The sequence below is a fragment of the Equus przewalskii genome, chromosome 22 (assembly GCF_037783145.1).
Source record: "Equus przewalskii isolate Varuska chromosome 22, EquPr2, whole genome shotgun sequence".
Lineage (NCBI taxonomy): Eukaryota > Metazoa > Chordata > Mammalia > Perissodactyla > Equidae > Equus > Equus przewalskii.
Genome location: NC_091852.1, coordinates 22,292,052 through 22,314,185, shown reverse-complemented (window position 1 = coordinate 22,314,185; position 22,134 = coordinate 22,292,052). Strand labels below are relative to the sequence as shown.

At 41.6% G+C, this 22,134-nt stretch overlaps 1 protein-coding gene across 9 annotated transcripts in view; it reads right to left on the bottom strand.

The window, feature by feature from the left end:
* SMARCA2 (SWI/SNF related BAF chromatin remodeling complex subunit ATPase 2) overlaps positions 1 to 22,134 on the bottom strand; it is a 166,772-nt gene that overhangs the window by 16,277 nt on the left and 128,361 nt on the right. For 5 of the 9 annotated variants that reach the window (XM_070590087.1, XM_070590089.1, XM_070590091.1 and 2 more), the window contains exons 28-29: positions 15,801 to 16,018; positions 7,325 to 7,378 (exon numbers count right to left, since the gene is read on the bottom strand). In XM_070590087.1, coding sequence (XP_070446188.1) covers positions 7,325 to 7,378; positions 15,801 to 16,018 — 272 coding nt within the window. Of the gene's footprint in view, positions 1 to 7,324; positions 7,379 to 15,800; positions 16,019 to 17,770; positions 17,867 to 19,100; positions 19,250 to 22,134 lie in introns of those variants that run through there. The other 4 variants (XM_008521694.2, XM_070590094.1, XM_070590093.1 and 1 more) reach the window with 4 other exon arrangements.

Genomic DNA, 22,134 nt, shown 5'->3' with positions numbered 1-22,134 from the left:
CAACCTTGGTCTGATGTCCTGTCCTCAGTTAGGTCACAGAAACTCTAGACCCTATAAGGAGACAATCCAGAGTTATCTGTGCTCCTGAAGGAGAGGGCTGAATGTTCTGAGACTTATGACCAACAGTGTAAAATGAGACAAATTTATTCTGTTTCAAAAATAAAGGCTCACTCGACTAATATTCCTACCCTTCTGCCTTTTTCCCCTCCTCAGACCAGAGGACATGAGCTAGAGAAGGACCTGGAAGTGATCTAAGGAAGTCTTCTTGTGGCTGTGTTGGCACCAGCGTCACTCAAACACCTTAGGCTGGCTTTCAAAGCTCTCCTCAGCTCATTCTTTGCAAACTGAATTTGTACTGTTGACCTGATTCTTCTGGTCAGAATAGCCTTTGTCCTGCGTACCTCCTCGTACCATCGCCAATTTCCCCTTTTTAACTAATTCTAAGTTTCCAGCCTTGACCCACCTCTCACTCTATGGCTGGAAGGTTCTCTATCCTTTTCTCTTCAAATACTTCATTATTTATCCAGGATCAAGAATCTATCTTCCACAAAAATGGAAGAAATCCTCCTCAGTATTAAGCTACCTCTTGGTACCTCGCTGCTCATAACTTCATTCTGTGTATGTTGTTTCTTCTCTCCTCCACACAGGGTGGGAATATTTACAAGGCAGTAAAACCCCTCCTCCATCCCTTTCAGAGGCAATGGCTCTGAAGGCCAGCCTGGGCAGGAAATGTCAGGAGGTCCTGGAAGACGTCCAGCTTCTACATAACCTATAGAACCATCGGGATAGCAGGACCATTTGCTAATGGATCACTACAGTAACTTACTTCTTCCTACATTAAAGGTTTTAAAAAAAAAAGTAAATCAAAAAAAGGGGAAGCGAAGCAGGCTGATAAGAGTTTTGAATTCCTGGCATTTCTTTCTCAAACTTAAGCTGAGCAAAGGCTTTTTCAACATACCTTTTCAAATGCTGGGTTTTTTTTTTTCTTAGTGCCAGGTTTTTTTCCTTTTTTCTTTTTTAAGTACAGAACAATAGACTAATTGTACAATGGTTTGCAGAAGGTGTTCTGTTTCTGTTGAAATACTTATCCTACCCCCAAGGTATTTTCCATTATGTCACTTTACACAATTTAAGGCCTAAGTATGAACTGTTACCTCTAAGTGGGCTGCTTCCCATGACAAAAGTGATACTGCTCCCCTCCTCCAAAAGAGGATTCCACTATTCAGATCTATTTTGTACAACGACCTAACACAGAATAAGAAATGGGACCCCGAGAAGACACGGGATGTCTTAGAGGGGGAGGATGTCATAGGGGGAGGAGGGGAACCTAAAATACAAATTTAAGGGAACATAGTGCACTACATAGAGTTTACAGGTGCTGGTGGGCAAACACATTTCCTCTCCATACTGGTGAATGGGCACAGGGACACATGGCCATGATGTCATGGTGTGTGAGATGGAAAAGCCCCATGTGCCACTGTAAACGGCGATTTGCAAATGCTACATGTAGAGCTTATACGTGTACACACACACATATGCACACACACAATTGAGATTTACTTTGCTATGCTTCATCTGGGAACCAATTTCTGTCCCATTACCTCCGCAAAGCAAAGTGCAATAATTTTACATCTATACTACTACAACTCTCAAATGGTCACTGCATACATTATAAATATTACATAAATATCAGCTTTATCTTTGATTGCATTTTAGTACTACAGTTGGAAGCAAGCAGAAGACTGAAATGCTAACTAAGAAACTGCTCCTTGAAAAGGCTGGCTATTACGCCTTTCCAACAAGCCCAAACCAAGAAGATAGGCTATTGAGTGACAGTCTGGTTTTTTTTTTCTTTCTTGGCTGCTTTATGATTTTTCTTTCCACCTGCCCGAGCTGATCTGTTGACAAGAATTCCTAATGGATACTCCTGAAAAAAATCTTAACTAAAGCTGAAACAGGTTTTGTTTATACCAGTTAAGGAATGTAAAAATGTGGCTATCTTGCCTCCAAAAGAAAATAATGTCATGATGTAGAATACCCTCTTGGAGTTGGAGGGGTTTTACGGAAAAGCTATCACATTGCTAAAGGAATCAAGCACGGGAAATCATTTGGGAAGAAAACTATAAAAATTGGTCAGCATTGGAGGGCAGCAGGTGACAGCATGCTGCTTCTTTTCTGGATCAGATTCCCGTGAGGTTGAATACATACCATTTAAAAATGCACTTAGACTGGAGTAACACCCTACTTATCCAGAGAGTCCTCCAAAACCTCAGCCAGTCATGACATAGGTGTCAGAGGCACCTGCCCTCCGTATTCATGATGAGCTCTCCCATCTGAGTCTTAGTAAGTACTGACCGCTAATTCCTAACAAGCGTAGGAATCCGACCTCCCAGCCTCTTGAAACTCAGATGGGGTAACAGCAGAACAGAACAGCATGGCGGTAGACTTGCTTTTGGTAGCGGAATTGGGAGCTGTTAAAAATCACCCCAAGGGTCACATTAAGGACTGTAGATATATAATGTGCCCGAGTTATCCACAAAAATAAGGTTACATCAGGTTAATGCAAGATAAATGCCCTGATGCTAGGGGACGGTAAGGGGCTGGCTCAGCTCAAGAGGAAAAGTACCAAGACTTTATCAACAGTCTTAAATACAATCACACTCGGAGGGATGGTTTTACTTTCAGTAATCTACTCTAGGCTGAAATATAAAGATATATATTTATTTATAAAGATGTTCATCACAACATTATTTAAAACAACTAAATAATTTAAAGCAGCCAAAATGTTTAACAATTGGGGAAGGGACAAATACTGGAATGTGACACAGTCTACAACTATGTATTTTAAAATTATGTGCCTTAAAGAACGGGAAAATGCTTTGTATATGACATTCAGTAAAAAAACAAAACAAAACACACAGGATATCAAATTATAAATGCAGTACAACTTCAGCTAGGTTTTTAAAAAGGCAAACTAAGAACCAAAAGGAGATATGCCAGAGCATAAACATTAATGATAATGTACTCTTCTTCAACAAAATGAAGATTTACAATCCAGTGTAATTTGGAACTGTATTATTGCCCTTAAGTAAAGTAGGTCTCAAATACTTTTATTGCGTTACCTTCTTTGAACTATAAGTCAAAAATCTAATTTGATTTTCCCAGAGAAATGTTGTCTAAGGGGCATATGACTGACCTTTATTTATATGATCATAAACAGTACAGTTCACCAATTGGTACCTTTTAACTCTACCATACAAAGCCAAATAAAGAGAACAGAATAACAGAACAATTCCATAAAATTTCAATATTTTGCAACCCTCAGAAGCTACTGTATAAAGTGCCTATTTATTCCTTCAGAATTCTCTCACTGAACTTGTTACTGCAAATCACAGGTGCTCATCAGGACATGAGATCCAGAGAGTATTATTTATCTGTTTATTTACACAGGCCTTTTCAGGATGCATTTGAGAAGACTTACCATCTATCACTTGACTTTGTAGAAATACTGACTCAGGACATTGAGTTTCTTCTCTTTTTCTCACTTGACCTTTCGTAATAGCAGGTACACATATAGAATTCTAACTGTCCATCTGTCCAAATGTGACAGCAAAACAGGCTGCTGCTTCCTCAGTCAGCCATTGGGCCAGCTTTCGTCACCTCATCTTGTTGACCTGGTGACTCAGAGGATGTCTTCCCGTCAAAGGTAAGGACCCCTCTCCCTTCCACTGAATATCCTGCCTTTGATCTTCCCCTGAGTGACCAGACTCAAAGGCACAAAGCTTCTGCAGGAAAACAAAATCAAAGGCCTCTCCACCTCAGTGGGAATCCCAAAGGTCACTTTGTTAAAGGGGTGTGTCGTAGCAGGCTCCTCAGAGCACTGCTTTTTCCTACAGAGGCCGTTGTAGTAAATTCTTAAGGAAGACGTGAGGCGTGATTCCAAAGTAGGGAGGCAGCTTCATTCCCATGAACGTACAAGAACATCTATGCCCAAATAGCTGCCATCCTTCAGAGCAATCCATTTTTGATCAAAACCCTTTAGAGTGGTTTTGAAGACTGTTTATCAGCCCTGTAAGAAAATCAGTTTTGTTACTTCCAGCTGGGACTGCCTCCTCTCCCTCAGAGAGAGGTCATTTACGCCGGTATTGTCCTGGGGCTGTGAGAGGCAGAGACCCCGGGCTCCGGGGCCAGGCTGACGCTGGAAGCCTCGGGGAGGCCTTCTGTGCCTCGGAAAGCAGACTGACCAAGTTTATCTGTGGGATGCCCACCTGCTGTATGTGGGTATAACTGGCTGAGCACCCCAAATAAGTCTCAAGTCACCAGGAGTCAAAGCAGCCTCTTCTAGTTAACATCTGAAAGTACCAACATTTGTAATGAGGACACGATAAAGTACTGGAATCCATATTGCCATGAGCCGATTCTCTCTCGACGAAGTGCAACTTCTGAGCTCTGAGTCATTATTTCCTAGTGTGCTCCATGGAACATGAGTTTAATGGATTGTTAACAGCGTTCCCTGAAAACGGGGTTCATTGGTCAAACAAGTTTGGGAAACACTGGGTTAAACACAGTTACTTTTACAGCAGAATTTCCCAGAGCCTCTAACTGCACTGGGAATTCTCCACGAAGCTACAGGACTCGAGTCTGAGGACCACACTCTGGCAAGTGTCATCGGGGACAATACGTGAGGCTCTGGCATCACCAAGCTGCTACTACACAAATGAACCGTCAGCCCTGATGTGGGGCCCAAAGGATCCAAGACAGAGACTAAGTGAAGAAAGGCTCTTCACCTAGAACGAAGATTTTCTACAAGTGTGCCCACTCGGTCACACTGCCACTTCGCGGCAAATTCTCTGTAATCTAATTAAAGCGATTAAATGCAAAGGTGCTTGGGCCTGAGATCCATAGTCACAGCCTCCCTCCTCCATTTAAAGAAACACGCAAGGTCTAGTGCCAAGGTTGCTAAAAATAAATTTTGTCGCAAACAGTTTCTTGGCTTGTCCTGAAGGGATAGTCAATACTAACAACATAATCACAACGTCAAGGGCTGTTAATAGCCATGGAGAGAATTTAGATTTCCTGGGATGGAGTAGGTGGGGCTGGGTAGCTACACATGCACACTCACACTCATACAGACCCACCAGGCCCCTATACCTGCCACCTTTCTTTTCACTTGCATTTCTGTAAATGGCACCACATTCACTTACCATTCAGGACAGAGATCCAAGAGTTATCTTTAAATTCTCCTCCTCCTCTCACATCCACTCTGCCCCTTAGTCTTGTCAATCACACCTCCAAGTATTTATCCTCTTGTCTTCATACTCACCGCCATGTCCAATGGATGCCCCTCTCCCCTTGTACCCGGTGACCCAGTTATACTGAGATGCACGTGGTCTCCAGAGGGGGTCCTGTCTTCCACATCTCCATGGCTGCCTACACACACGGCACTAAAGACCTTTGCCTCGTCCACTCCTCCCTCCCTGCCCTGGGCTACTTGGGGAATTCCTACTCCACCCACCAGCCACCCAGCTTAGCTTTCCCCACTCCTCCCATTCCACCTCTACAGACACTTTATTCATACTATGTACCTGCATTATTCCCTTATATAGTTCTTTCCAACTATGTTGTAAGGCCTTCTGTCTTATATATTCTTTTTTCTCTTCTCATTACTTGCACAGAGACTGACACATAGAAAATGCTCAGTGCTTTTGACCACATAAAGGGATTTACAAAAAGAATTAAAAAATTATTCACCATAAAGCAACCTTTGAACACTACATTGTAAACTTGGGCTTCTGGGGAAAGGAAGCATACGTGACAGTAAGGGACCAGACAGACTCAAAAAATCCTGAGGAAGCAAATGTCAAGCCTCTTCTATGACTCTGGAAATTACAGTTTACACGTGTCTTCAGTAAAAATGGATTTATCTAGGTCCTACCTGCATACAGTCATATCGTCTCCTCAAAAAGCCCAGGCATGACACTGGGGGCTTGTAATACCCTTTGAAGTTGTTATTAATCCCCTTTTCATGGTGGAAGAGAGGAAGAGGGGTAAAAGAGCTCATGCCTGTCCTCGTTAACCAGGTGAGTGTTCAGCCTACATCACACCATTTAGACGATAAAGCCTCCTTTCTACGTCATGGCAGTGGAAGCATTTACCCAAGTTGCTTCAGTATTTAAAACTCAAACTAATCAAATGTTTGTTTCAATCCCAAAATTTGAATCCAGATTGAGTTCTTTCTCATAATAGCAAAAACAAAATACAAGTCTTGATGTCTCTCTGGACACACTATGTATGTGTGTCTGGCTTTTGGGATTGATAACTGTTTATTGAACATCAATAAGAAATGTCAAAAGTGGACGATCTTGCCCAGCAGTTTCATCTCCACACAGATATGGGTAGGTGCAAGTCACTCCCGCTTTTAATCTCCTTATTTAAAGGGAATGCCACAACTGGTGATGGTATTCACCCTAAAATACAGGATACAGCTTCAATTCTTGTTCCTCCAGGCCCTAGATTGGATCCTATACTAGACGGGGGAAATTGTCATAAAAGATGCTGTTGGGTCAACTGACAAAAGTGGAATACGGATGGTCAAGTATTGTAGTGCTATTTTTAAAAAGTACAGGCTGGCAAAGGGGCAAAGAAATGTTCTTTTCAGTATATTAATGATGACTCTTTCTCAAATATCATCTCATTCTCACAAAATCTCTAGGAGAAACGCATGTCTGCTTTCCACTCAAGAGAAGCAGAGGCACACAAAGGTTAAACAGACTGGCTTACGACACTTCGAGCCATACGTGACAGGGAGGCCCAGAAGTCACGCCCTGAACTGAACCCAGTGTGCAAACCCTCCGCACGGCCGTAATTAACTCCAGAATGTCAGACACCGCGTGCATGTGCACGCTTCTTCATGTACTGCAGGAGATCCAGGCACCGTAGGTGCTTTTCATGAAGCTTCGAAACCAAGACAGCACAAAGTTAAGCGGCTGGAGGGATATAAGACAGAAGCTGCGCTGGAAGGGAGGGGGAAGCAACAGAAACCCATCTCCCAGGGATGCAGGTAGGCTGGTGGCTGCCGACGCCTTTGTAAGAAGTGCATTTACAGAATGGACACAGCCAAATTAAAACACAGCACAAACAACTTCAAAAGCCGTGACAGGTGTTTTAGAATCTCTGTGCCTCCATCTCACACTCCAAGTAGGGGTGGATCAGGAGGCGACTGGAGAAATTTGCTTCCAAAGGCCCACTGTTTAGAGATTGATCTGTTTGGTGTACCAAGGGATACCTGTATTTAGAGACACGGGAATACAAGACAGATCCTGACCTGTTTCCTTCTATTTCCAACTGAGAATTACTGGGCACCTTCTCCACGTTACACCTGCGGTAGAGTAGAAAGAACACTACAGTCAGAAGACCTGGGTTCTTGTCCCAGCCCGGCTCCTTCCTCCTAGGTTGGGCGACCTTGGGTAATTCATTTTATTGTCCAATCCTCAGACTCCTCACCTGCCTGCCTTGCCTACCTCGTAGGATTGTGGGAAGATCACATGTGGTTATATTAGGTACCTCTTTCTGAAAAAAATACATACAGTTCTCCAGAAATTAAAAAAAAAAGAATTTCCTAACCTCTCTGGGACTTTTCTTGCTTCTCTCAAACACATAAATGCCCGTTATCTCTGGTCCCATTTCCCTCACACGTTATACATGGGCGTTAGGGCACATGGTCCATCCTTCGTTCAAAGCAATGGAAGACAGGCAGCATTTGCTGTGGGGGGACAGGGGCGAGGGCGCGTGGCGTATGATCTTAAGAGAGTAGCTTTGGCCTATCCGAGTCTAGCTCCTCATCTGTAAAAGGGGGTAATACTTACCTCAGAATGCTGTTCTGAAAATTAAACATGATACTGTACTCTGTTACAGCAGCCAGCACATAGAGGGTGTCCCAAACAACAGCCAAACTTGATTTCTGAACACCATCTAGGTAGTTGGCTCTACTTCCCAGAACTCTGTTCTTTTCGAATAGATCACTGAGCTCATGCTCATCAACTGGAAATGACAATAACCCAGCACCTGAGGTCTTTGGCCCTTCCATGGGCCTGTGGGAAGCCTCTTCAGTTGAGGATTTTGAAACTGCTCCATCGATGTCCCTTTGTGTGGTGGCAGGGAAGCAGCTGACAGCTAGGACACATCTTGGGAAAACCCTCCATCCCATCTACATATTACTCCAGGGAAAAATGGCACCTTTGGTGTACACGGCCTACATCTGGCCCCTCACAAATCCCTCCTTGGAGCCAGTGCCCACTCTGCCTTAGGAGGGCGGGAGGCATTGCAGAGAAGGCAAAGGACACACTGAAGAATGGCGGGGTGGAAGTGCATGCTGTACCCGCAATACAGAGAGTGAGTTGGAGTGTCTGAGATATAAGGCAGACTCGGAAAGGGAAGTTGGGAAGGTCGCTAGGGCCAGATTGTGGAAGACTCTCTTTCCCATGGTAGGAAGTCTGATTATCACTGGGTAGGGAGCGGAAAGCTACTGAAAGTTCTTAAGTAATAGTATGACACAATCAGCTAGGTGCCTCGGAAAGAAGGCAGGAGGAACAGCAGACTGGAGGCAGGGAACACAGGCAGTGTGCAGCTCTTCGGGGCCAGGCCATGACGGTAAGGGCCTAAAGAAGACAGTGCGTGAGGAGGCAGAAAGAGGGGTGTGTGGGAGAGACCTTGTGAGTGTGTTGAGAGAACTCTGTATTTGAGTGCATGTCAGGAATAAGATATAGAATTGGGACCACTTTTACCATTGCACATTTGGGACCTTGGGGTGATGAGGGTGTTAACCAAGGGGATACAGAAGCCAAAACAGACCATGTGGTTTCAGAATGTGTAAGAGTGAAGGAAGAGAACTTTGGGAATGACAAAATACTATCTTAGACATTTTACAGAACATACTGTAAATAAGTCGGAGAAAGATGGGCATGGTTCTATGATCTGAGACTCACGGAGATTAAAATTCACCAGGGATGCAAGGCTCTGAACAAAGGAGATGCCAGCAGAATAATTTCAAATGATTCTGATAAGGAGTACATGGGGACAGACCTACACAGTAGGTCAGTAATCTGATCAGCTAGGAAAAAAAAAGTACAAACAAAAAAACCCCAAACAACAAAAAAGAACACTAAATAATGGAATGGATATGACTTTAAAAATGCACGTTACTACAAATCTATTTGGAAAGGCAGTCTGAACACTGTATAAACAGTCTGCCTTCAATGGAAGCCTCAGCATGACGACAGTGTGGGAAAGCCTTCGATACAGTGAATTCCCAAATGCATTTCAGGTAAAGCACTTTGGAGAGAAAACCCTGGAACAAGGCATCAGTTTTTAATAAGAACCCTTCCCTTCTGGAGAATGGGTTGACTATATGTGGGCCTTCAAAACAGCTCAGCCTTACTCAAAATGAAGGAAATGCTATAAATGACTTTTATGTGTGTGTGTGAGGAAGACTGGCCCTGAGCTAAGATCCACTGCCAATCTTCCTCTTTTTTTTGCTTGAGGAAGATTAGTCCTGAGCTAACATCTGTGCCAATCTTCCTCTACTTTGTATGTGGGATGCCTCCACAGCATGGCTGATGAGTGGAGTAGGTCTGCACCTGGGATCTGAACCTGTGAACCTGGGCCACTGAAGTGGAGTGTGCAGAACTTTAACCACTCGGCCACAGGGCTGGCCCCCAAGAAATGACTTTTAAGTGTGTACAGGAACTAAAGTACACTGAGTCTTGGGTTTATAGTATACTAAATTGTTGGAAAGGTGCTGTAACATAATGGAATGAAATGTGGGCACTCTTTCCCAGGTAAATGTCATTATGATAATATAATTTTTTCCTAAAAGTGACCATAAACACAAGATGTCATCATATCCTCATGTAACAGGCTCATGAGACCCCTCCTTCCCTGAATTCCCCAGGCCGGCTGCCTGCTCAGTAACATCCAGTAGGGGGGCTCTCTCTTCCGGTGCACAGTGAGCAGGTGGGGGCAAGTACTGTGACTTTTCTACCCTCTGGTCCTATTCAGCGGTTCAGGGCTGGACATAAGGGAGAAATGCAATAAACATTTCCAGGATGAATGAATGATGAACAAGCTGAGGCTTTCCGCCATTCTTAGAGATACATTATCAGTGTTTATTCAAATAGGGGCAAGAAGACAGTCCTGGTTCAGGGAAGAGAGCAGAGCCTGAAAAATGTCAGGGAGGAAGGAGCCTGGCGGTTGGCTGCCACCCCTGCCAGTCCACTATGTGCCAGGGCTGTGTCCACCAATCAGACAGGCCAGGCAGATATCTCCCGCCTCCCCCTCTGCGTACCTGTGTCCATCCTCAAAGCTGGACCTGAAGTCCAAACTCTTTGCAGACAGTAAGGCCAGTCTTTGTGGAATGCTCTTGCTACAGTCTTTGAACAACTATTAGAGAGGGAGGAGGTGACAATAATCTCCTCATATCCTGTTTCCAGATCCTTCAGGAAGGAGAACAATGCTCGTATTTGAAAAGCAAGGTGTAATAAACGTCGATAGGAGAGTCGATAGAAAGGGCATATCAGGACGCTTCAAATGAGTTCAAGTATCCAGTTGCAAACTAATTACATCCTGAAAGAGCATGTGGATTGCTTCTGTTCATAATGTTTAAGAAATCACAGAGAATAGAAATGGAATCAGAAGACCAGAGATAAGCAAATGTCCCAATTTCAAAATGAGAAAGGAAACTTGAGACGGCCATGCTTGATGCTGACCCTTGGTAAAAATTTAGCAGAAATTATTCAGATGCCACAGGACTATTTAGAGAAGATAAATAACATCATTAAGTACCAGTTGGGGGTCTCTTAGAAAAATTCATGGCAAGCTAACCTCATTTCATTCCTTCGGCAGGGTTTCTAGGCTGACAGATTGGAGAGGACACATATGATGTATCTTAGTTTTAGCCTTTCTTGATAACCTTGAGGAAGGATAGATAAATGTGGGTGACATGATAGCATGGTCATATGAGTTCACAGATGGTTAATCAACTTTAAGGATTACTGGTTAATAAATTCACGTCAACCTGAAGCGATTTTCAGGGGCATGTTATAGAGACCTGTCCTTTGCCCTTTAGACGTCTCTCAGCAATAGCTTCTAGTAAGTCTTTGGATGATTAAAAAAAAACTTAGGAAGACAAATAACCATAATTTTTCTGAAAAGGCATAAAAATTCAGTGTTATATCAATAGACTAGAATAACGGGACAAAAACCATTTAAGATGGAACTGTACAGGGATAAGAACAAAACCAGTAGATACAGCTTCAAAAAACCAAATGCTTAGTTGAAGGCTAACCTTGGCAGCATTCATGTGAGAAACGAGCTATGTGTATGTTTTGAGGAGTGGGTGACTGTCAACAAGTCATGTGTCCAACGTGAGTTAACTCTATGTCAAGGTTGTTGGAAAAACTTAACACGCTCTTGAATTATATTAACAGAATTTTGGTGCCCAGAATAAGGAAGCTAAACACCCTGCAATTAGCTGTCAGAATACATTTGGAGTTCTGGGTGCCATGTTTTAAATAGGACACTAATAAAGTAGAATGTGCTTAAGGGTGGGGACAAGGATGGGGAAAGCGTAGGTACCACTCAGATAGCAAAGTGAGGTGTTTCAACATGAAGGAGAATGTCCTGAGGTGGATGTATCTATAAATATTTTCAAGGGCATTTCTTGAAATGAGAACAGATTTACTCTGAAGCTACAAGTAGAACAAACAGCTAAAAGTTAGCAGGCTGTATCCATTTTCCTATAGGAAACGACTATTGTGTTTAGAGCTGTGTTTCAGGGTCATGACCTGCCTCCTAACACAGGGAGTTAGTAGTTGGAAGAGTCCACATGGAGGGTGGATGCTGACCTGCCAGAGGTGATGGGGGGGCACACCTGAGTTGTGTGGAAAGTTGGACCAGGTAGAGCTAAAACCCCTCCCAACATTAAGAATCCTTCTAGGAATCTCTCTCTCTTTTATCCAAGTAACTATAAGCCATGTCTCTAGACTTGGAACAGCTCTACCAGACCCTACTCTTCACTGCCTTATTCTAGTGTCATCCCAGGGGTAATTTTAAAGAGTATAAATGCAAATTAGGCCAACTCACTTTTCAAAGAAATAGAGAATCTTAGGTTAAATATTACATAAACTGAGAATATGATTTTTAAACGCCTTCTACAGAAGTAGAAAACAAAGCAAGCTTAACAAGTCAAAACAAAGCCTTCCAATACTACTTGAAATACAGTTTTCTATTTGGGGAAATAAGATGGTGGGAATGAGCAGCAACAGGCCAGCATACCCCCAGCAGCAATTACTGCAGACAGACGTTACACTGATGAATCAAATGAACTTACTGGCTCTTTGGGGTCACGTTTTTAAAAGTATCCTTTTCCTTTTTTTTTTAAAAGAGCCCTGACACTGAAAACAAAAGCAATAAATAGATGCTTAAATTATCCCAGTTCTTAAAAAAAAAAAGATACATCTGTCCCAGAATCATGCAAGAAATTTGAAAAAACTGTTTCATGAGAGCTAATTAATTCTCATATATCAGTTAAATATAGATGGCAGTTCTTATTTAATACACTGCTAATGTGCACGACTGTCAGAGCTCTAACATTTGACTGAGGTGATGGGCGGGAGATTCGTACAGGTGGTATTTCTTTCCCAGGTAGGCTGAGTTACTATATTAGTAGCTGACTTTAATGGTGCAAAAATCTTAACACATGGAGAGGTACATTTCCCAGCAGCATTTTCCAAAACCAACCAAAAATATGACAACGTAGCTAATTAAGGCCCTCCTAATTTGAGTGCCTCCTACTTGAGTACCAAGTTTGGTAAGAGACACAAAAAATATAAATAGAGTAAAGTACTTTTTCTAGAGGATTACTAACATGAAATATACATGAAACACACAGCGGTGGGAAATTCAGTACATGCTCTCCGCGACGTACCTAAACGTGGCAGCTAATAGAATGGACCTTACGAGGATACTGTGCAAGGAAAAGTAAAATAAGGAAGCAAAGAAATAAATAAAACCAGAAAAAGGGAGAAAAGAAAACTACTCAATGTCTGCATGCTGAAATATTTAAATATCCTTTCCCTACAGTACAATTAAAGATGTGCTCAATAATCAGGGCCTGTGAAACTTCGTTTTTCTGTTTCTGGAAATAAATAGATGGAAACCAAACAGCAAGGACGCTTACTTTATAGTGCTCAGAGCTCCAATCACCCACCTGATTAGCTATAAATAGCCTAAAAGGCTGATTATTAATAATTAAACTGTTCAGAGAGCTTGGATTGTACTAACTCACTGAATCCCCCTAACTCCTCTAGAGGCAGGTACCGTATTTACTCCATTTTGTGGATGAGGAAACTGAGGCCCTGGGAGGGTAAGTAAATTCTCCAACTCTCCCACAGGCAGGATGCTGGTGTCCCGATTCAAATGCAGGTAGTTAAACCCAGACTAAAGCTGGTGCTTCCAACTCCTGTGCTATGCTTAGCTGAGGCTGAAGGGGTATAACCCGACTACTCTCTACCTTGGGGTGGTTTCTAGGAAAGCGGTCAGCCCATAGCTGTGGACATCAGGAAGTCACAAACGCAGAAGGCTGTGGCGCCAGTAGGTGATATAAATGTGTGAAGTGGGCCAGGTGTGGAAAGCATGGATGATAAATGGCACACTGATGAGATGACAGTGAGGGATGGGGACTGCAACTAACCAGACGTTGATGGCCTGCAGAGAGGGCAGCCACTTCTTCACTCCTACTGACTGTGACCTCAGGGAAAGGGAGATAGAGTACTGCCAGAGTTTTAGGTTTTTCAAAAAGGGGAGTAAAAAACCTCTTAAGTTTTATAAGAAATCTCTCCAGTTCTGTGTGTATATGCTTTTTTTTTAAATGATGTTAAACTTGAAATAAACCAATCTGTTGGCAATATGCGGTCCACTGGCTAGTGACGTCTTCTACACCTTTAAAGAGGAGTATGGCCATCCCCTGGAATAAAAGGCCTGGCCTCTAAACCTCCAAGGACTGTCTTGGCTCTTCTCAGCGTTACCACAGCCCTGGACTGACACAGCAGGTCATAAACAAAATGCCAGTCAAATATCAAGGCACACCTGGTCAAAGAAAGGGACAGCTCGCTCTTCCGAGACAAAGGTAAAAAAGTCAGAGGTATATGCAGAGTGATACTCTCGACTTATTTTTCTTTACACCAGGGGCTGGCAAAAGAAGGTGTAATTGTCCAAGCTGGCTTCCTGGAAACTGTCGCTGCCTGAGGCAAATCTACCAGTCGGGCTGTGGGGGGGAACAGAAACTTGACAGACAGAGACTGATTCTTGGTTTACAAGGAAGTTTGCATGTTGACTCTGGGCAAAGAATGGACTCCTGGCCAAATTTTCCTTCCTGGATAGGTGTCATTCCCCTGTGTCAATGAATAACTTCAAACCCAATATAATGGGGCTGCCCTTTGTGGCCACTTCAGAATTCTCAAAGGGGATGCCCTTTTTTTAAAAAAAAGGAAAACAGTAAAATAGAGGAAGCAGGGAATCTAAGAGACCTGGTAGGTAAAGGGGGGCAAGAAATTCTGACCCTTTCACACACATCTGCTCCTACCCACCTTTCACCATTTCTGAAAACTCCTTTTATTGTTAGTGCCGTCAAGTCTGATTCCGACTCCTAGCGACCCTGTGTACAGCAAACTCCTTGCAGATAATACAATAAAGACTTAACAATGAAACCCCAGGGTGGAAAGTTTCTTGTTTTTTATACTACTTAATCTCTATAATGAGGTTTCCTTCCTGGAATAAAACATGCACTAAAGTCATAATGAAAAACCAAAATCGTAACTTAGTTATTTGTGCTGAACACTTCCTGGTATGCAGGGCAACACGAGCAAATGTCAAAAACTTGGGGTAACTAAAAACTAATTCATACCACTACGCAACTTCTAGAAATAAAATGTTTAATTGTTTTGTTTCCTATCAATTTTTCAACTGGAACGAGCTGTGATCTTCCTGTTAAAAATGCATCACATGATTATCAAGTTGAAACCAAATCAACTAAGCAAAATGTAGTCTAACTAGTTTATCTAGTGTATAGCGCTGGCCGACACCATAAAACATCTTTGCTTTGGTTTTCAAATAATTGTTCATGGTTTAAAATAGTCTGGGGACAGTGTCCAGTACAGATTTCTCAACATTCACATTCAAAAGTTCCATGAAAGACAGGTAAATCTGCTGAAATACCATGTTGTCTATGTAGTGTTCTTAAGAACAAGGAGATGGCTCAAAGAACTGCTCAGAAATTCAAGTGTGTTGGAAGGAAAGAAGGAACAGTATTTTTGGTGAAGCATCTCTCTGGTTTTAAACAGAGTCTTAACAAGAAATATTTACCATAAAGTGCTAGGATTCTTCTTTCTCTAACAACTCAATCCAAAAGTACAATTTCACTCCATCGTTCTAATCCTTTCATTTAAGTGACGGTATTTCAGAGATCCTTAAGAATCCTTCTCCAGTTTAGATTTTTTTAAGATTTTGTAATCTAAACTCCTGTTTCCAAATATCTTAAATAATACATGGTAAAACAGCACACAAAATAGGAATGGTGGCCATTTTGAACATGGCGCAAGGTTACTGATACCTTTGGGGCAGAAGCCATGAAACAAAAGTAGAAAGAACTTTAAACCCCCAGAGCACACCCTCTTAGGTCTTGCTTTTTAGGTAGCATCACTTATGGTCCCGGTAAAGATGATGAAGGTGAAAGAAGGAACACTGACCTGTCTTTGTAGTTTATCACAGTATCGATGATAGCATTCATCTGCTTTGTCAGTTTGGGGGGATTTGGTGATAGTTTCTCAGCTGGAGGACGGCCTCTTCTCTTCTTAGCCTTTTCCACATCCTCTTTCGCAGGATCTTTATCCACATTTCTTCGTCTTTTTCGCTTCTTTAGCCGTACCTCCTCTTCCATTTCTTCCAAATTGCCGTCTTCAATGGCCTGTTAATAGGGAACGAAGGAAAAAATTCAAGACAAGAGAATAACCAAATACAAAAAAACACGTTTGAATAGTTAGACTAAAATGAAACAAACTAACAAAAAAAATAAAAATAAAAGTTAACAATTATCAGTGGAGTAAGAAGAAAAATGGAAGACCACCATACTGGATAAATGCATCTTTAACCCAAGTCTGTTTCATGAGCAAAATATGCTGAAGGCCCGAAACACTAAAAGAATGTGACAAATACAGAAAGATCTGTATATTTAAGTGTCTGAAGATAACTGAATCCAAATGAAATTTTAGCTCAATATAAGAAAAAGACCTTAATTGTCCCTTTACTGTAGGAGGGTAATAAGTAAAACAAAAAAAAAAAGATGGGCGAAGAAAAAAATTTCCCTGAGAGTGCGTCCTTACAATAGTCATATAAGCTTTAACCTTTTCTTCTTGGAGGTTTTACATCAATTTTCATGATTCACAACATAAATCAAAATTCCATCCAGATTTTGTTCTAACGTAGCAATTAGTAAACAAGAAAACGGGGAACTAAGTACAAAGCCACATTCCTTGGTAAACGCACTTAAATCATCCGAGAGAGAACACACACACTCACAAACAACAAACACTTTTTTCCAATTACCTGCAAACGCTTGCTTTAAACCAGAGCCAGCAGCACTAATGCAGAGAGATAATAAAATAGCTATAAAAACAACCAGGTATAAAAGAAACCTGTTCATAAATGGCTAAAAGATCCATGTGACAGACCCAGAAGTTTAAACTTTTTTTTCTCCTGGTAAATCTCAAAACTTAAGAAAAATAAAGGGATAAAAAAAAAACTGCAAAGGAAAAAAACACAGATAAAAGAAGATTCTAACCATGGAAAAGAAATTTTGTTTTTAAATCTTTAAATTATATTTCACGATTGCTTTCTCACGCAAAATAACTGATGTTATTTGCTCCTCGTGCCTCCCAATATTGCCTCCAGTATGCAAATGCTGATCAATCCTTTCTCGTAGCTGAAAGAGCTCTAATCATAAGGCAATTACCTTCATTTCTCCACAGCACCAAACATGGCTAATATTTATGATCATGTGAGTATAACAATCAATATAAAGAGTGATTACAGCTCAGACATAATTTCTTTCACTTGTGTACAATGCCTCCTGAAAAAGAAAGGTTTTGTGAAGAAAACCTGGTGCAGAACACAAAACAACCTGGCATGTTAAAAATGCCAGTGGGATTAAAAAAAAAATGTTTTCTATGCATCTTCCAATGTGCAAACCCACAGAAGCAACATGCACACAGACAGAATCCTAAGGGACAGTCTGAGCCTAGGCCTTAATAATCAAAAGACAATTTCCATCACGATCCTACAGTGTTCAGATAACCACTATGAAGGAGGCGAGATCTAATGAGTTATGAGGAAAAAAGGAAAAAGAAAAAAAAAAAAAAGCTCCACGTTATTTCATTAATATTCATTTGCCTAAAAGCAGGACACCCACTATACAGCTAAACACACTGCAGCTAAGCGAAGATTAAGAAAAGGAAATTGTCCCGAAAATCTTGGAGGCTGAACATGCTAATAATAAATACAGCATGCAAGGCTGTCAACAGTTAATGGTATTGCTCTCCTCTAGTACCCAGTCGCACACAGAAATACGGAGAACACCGGCTTTTGATGTGTTACACACCTACACATGCCTGGGATGTCGTTCTACTGAATCTTCAAGACGGCAACGAAAAAGGATATTTACCTTACCACTATCAGCAGGCCGGCTATCGGAAATCACAGTTAGTGGGGATAAAATTAACAAGCCAGCAAAGCAGCGAGCTGCTAGTCTCTTCATCAGCTGATCAGGAAAAAAAAGAGAGCTGGGGAAAGGCTATGTTTTCATATACAAGTAATTTTATTTTACTGAAAATTTAATACTGAAACGATTGTGGATACTCAAATCTGCTGTTTCATTCTAGCTGCTACTACAAGGCCCGAAGCCTTCCTCCTTCAGCCTGTTTTAATATTGACAACTACTTATCATATTTTTTTCCCCCTTATTATTCCAGGCAGCAGAATTAGAGATTTTAGCTCAGGTGGTTTCTACTTCTTACTCGTCTCTTAACAATTAAGCCAATCAGAAAACAAATTAATATTCAAATTTAGTTTAAAAAATGAAAACAAGGTATGCTTTATTTTGGGTATTTTAAACCTCATTTTAGTGCTTTTTAAAAAAAAATAGGCTGCATGGTTTCGAAGCAGTCTCAGATGGATTTTTTTTGGAATAAAGGAATTTTTTTTCATTAAACCCATGTAAGTAAAAGCAATGTGCATGTTCTCAAGTTCAAATATTTTAATACAAATGTTATTCTTCTCTTTAAAAGAAAATCCCGAAGAACTGATACTTCACTTTCAGTTTCATGCTGTAAATTTTTTCATTGTTTTTCTTTGCAGTGGGATAAATGAAGAGGGGGAAGTTGTGAAAAGGGTATTTCTACTCTCACCCTCCCTTAATTTTGAAAAAAAGGAACAAAGCATAACCTTGTGATATTTGGACTTTTTAAATCTCTAAATCTGTGAGTAAGCTAAGAAGCAAAAACAAATTGAATGGCAAAAAGAACTAGTGAAACCATTTTTATTACAATTGCTAATACGTGCAGATTCTTATTAAATTTTAGATTTTGGAATCACAAGGAAATAGACAAAGTACTGATCATTATTCCCCTTAAATTAAGGTTTTATGCAGGAATGCAGAGAGCTACAAAGCATCTGCCCCCTCCCCAAAGACCCCAAACACATCCATATGCAGTGCTTTATGCCCAGGGCTTTCTAAGGGTCTTTTTCTAATGGAAATCAATTCACGAAATATTTCCCAGTGCTTTTCGCACTTCCAGAGGAGAGCGAGATCACTCCTGCCTGTAAGTCAAATTATTCACAGAAATTTAAAACTGTTCTTTTATTTAAAAAAATTATTTATTAAACTGGCTTAACTGACTCAACTCAGGGCTGGGGGGGGGGGTGAGGGCCACACAAAAAAAGAAACTTGCTACACAATGCTAAAGTACTACCCCCAAAAGAATTCCCTTCCAAACCTTTTACCAGCACAATAATGAAATAAATCACAGAAGCAAACCCCCAGTTTCCGACTGGTGACGTGTTGCGCAAGAGTGCGAGCCCTAATTCAACATACAGACGGCTCCCATGCTGAACTGCCTCTAGATTTAATGAAGTGAATAGGAAGGAAGTCGGGGGGGAAAAAAAGTGTACAAATAAGAAATTAACACTTTCCTTCCCTACCCAAACGGTGAGATACAACTACAGCGAAGTTTGGTGAGGCACTTCTTTTCTTAAAGGCACACTGCACCCGTTTGGCTCCGGATGTCCCTGAAAAAACCCTGACGGTGTTGAAAATCCCAGCCAAGTTAAAAGAGTTAAGCATATTTCTGCCTGCTTCTTTCCTGAATGAAGCTTGGAATTACTCCGTCCTCCACTGGATGGCAACCTTTTTTTCCACCCTTCTTTTTCTCTTTGGATTTTTTCTTTTTTTTAAAGAATACATTTTCATGACACAGGATGTGCACCAACAAGATACAGACCGGCTCCTTCTTCAATTAGTTCTTAAGAAAGCGGTGTGCAGGATCTCATAATAAAATGCAGGAGACGGTCGCGCGCTATTAGCTGTTGCAGAGGAAACAGTTTGCAGCTTGCAAAGCACATGGCAGACCTGGGAATCGGCCACACGTGGGTCCAGTGGTGCCCCTCTCTGTCAACCCGACACATTCTACGTCTTTTAATGAGAGATGGACGGTCCAGAAAGTCGGCATTTATCCTTGTTCTTCTCAACCCGCGGTGTAATGAGGTACGATTATACATGACTTCATAATACCACACAGCAGAATGGAGCCATGACTATGAATAGGTAAACGGGGACAAGCAAACAACAAACCACAAGCCAACTCCGGCGCATTGTGCCACCGTGGTTGCCATTCATTCCTAACTCAGCATCTCCACGTCCACCAAGCAGTGTGGCACAGCCCTTACCGTGGAACAGACCAATGTCAGGGCAAACTGAAAGGAGCGATTCGAAAGACACTGAGACGATGCATGGGAAATTTCCTGGACATGAAATGGGGACTTGATCATTCTAATACTTAACTCTGATATTTGAATACCACATTTCTGCCCTCTGACACATTCTCTTTTTCTCTCTGCAGGTCCTCCTGCCTTAGAAGCTCTAACTGGATTCGAGAAGAGGACCCTAGGGTGCTGCTGGGGGTGTGGGTGCAGTCACAGAGTTGAGGGCACAGCCTTAAAGAATGCCGGTTAAGACTATTACAGGGCAATACTGCTGTTTCCTGTGGACCGCTCACACATCTCTAAACTTGATCCCAGTATTCTGGGAGGCTTAGCCTCAAGCCCTGCTGAGGCTCTGGAAGCCAACAATATAGGTAATGATCCCCTAAACAACCAGAGCAGCGGCAGAAGCAAGCAAAAACAAAGTGGGATTTTTCAGAAAATTTAAGATTTCATGTATGCAAAACTTTCTGAGGCATATTTAACGATGGCAATAAAATCGCACATGGAGTTCTTGCCCAAAATGACACATCATTTTAGTCACTTGGTTTAATAAAGACTGTAGCACGTTTGGGCACAGATTCAGACTCAGGGCTTTGGACAATTATAAGTTTTTGATGATGAGCACCCCCCAAAACAAACTCTTAGAAGAGTATGCATAAAGTCCAATTCCCTAAGGTGAAATGAGCCAGACAGAAAAGGACAAATATTGTATGATTCCACTTATATGAGAAAGAAGAACTGTGGTTACTAGGGGTGGAGTGGAGGGGGGAGGGGCAGTTACTGATTAATAAGCACAGAATTCCAGTTTGGATGATGAAAAAGTTCTGGAGTGGATAGAGGTGATGGTTGTACAACAATGTGCTGAAATGCACACTCAGAATGGTTAAAATAGCAAATTTTGTGTTATGTGTGTTTCACCACACACAATAAAGTCCCTGGGGTTTTATTTTCTCTAAATATTAAGGAAAAAAACCCAACTGCACGTTCATACATGTCCCTACCACCTTGACACACAGCACACAATACTAGTGAAATCTTGCTAGCTTTATGAACTCAAACCTTACTGCATTTCAACAGGTGGCATGTTCAGTCTTGTCCTTGCCAAGGACTAGAAGCCTTTTCAAAAATCCTTATTCATTCAAATGTTATTAAGGAAATATCCATGATGTAAGAAAATACCTTTATTTAGGACATACCTATTCACAAACTTTATAATTTTGTTAACAAATGCCTCAAATATTCAGGGAAGGAGATGAGTTGATCTGAAGGCGAAAGCTTTTTTTTTTTTTTTGCAGGGAAAGATTCACCCTAAGCTAACGTCTGTAGCCAATCATCCTCCGTTTTTCTTCCTTTTCCCCCCACTAAAGCCCCAGTACATGGCTGTGTATAGTTGTAAGTTCTTCTGTGTGAGTTGCTGGCACAGCACAGCTACTGACAGACAAGTGGTGTGGTTCCGCGCCCATGAACTGAACCTGGAGGCCCAAGTGGAACGCGTTGAACTCTAACCATTAGGCCATCAGTGCTGGCTTGCAAAGGTTTTTTTTTTTTTTTTAGCATATTTTGTTTTTTCTTTTTCACTGTGGTGCAATTAACCAATGGCATATTAATTCAACAGACTCTCATTCCTTATTTCACTCATTTGTCAGGCAACTTGGGTGCCACCTGCACTCCCTGCTCTCCCCAAGTTGGAGACAGAAATGCACGATGCTGGCCATAAAGGGGAAGTGACTGGAGACCCAGCTTAACTGAGTTTCTGGTACAGTGAGATTTTCAGCTTCTTGTTCAACACTTTAGATCACTTTTGCAAAAACGAACCAAGTCTCTCTCTTTCCCCCTAATGGCATAAGGAAATTAGGGGGAAGAAGAGAAAAGGGGAGCCGCAGCTCACACAACAGAGATAAGGCAAATTAGTACACTATTTCAGGTAGAAGAGATTTAGGATTAGGAAGAGGAAAAAAATTATAGGGTATATAAAAATCATTTCAGCTACAAGGTCAACTAAGTATCTTTTGGGCAGTAATAAGCATAATACTCTATTCCGAGAATGAC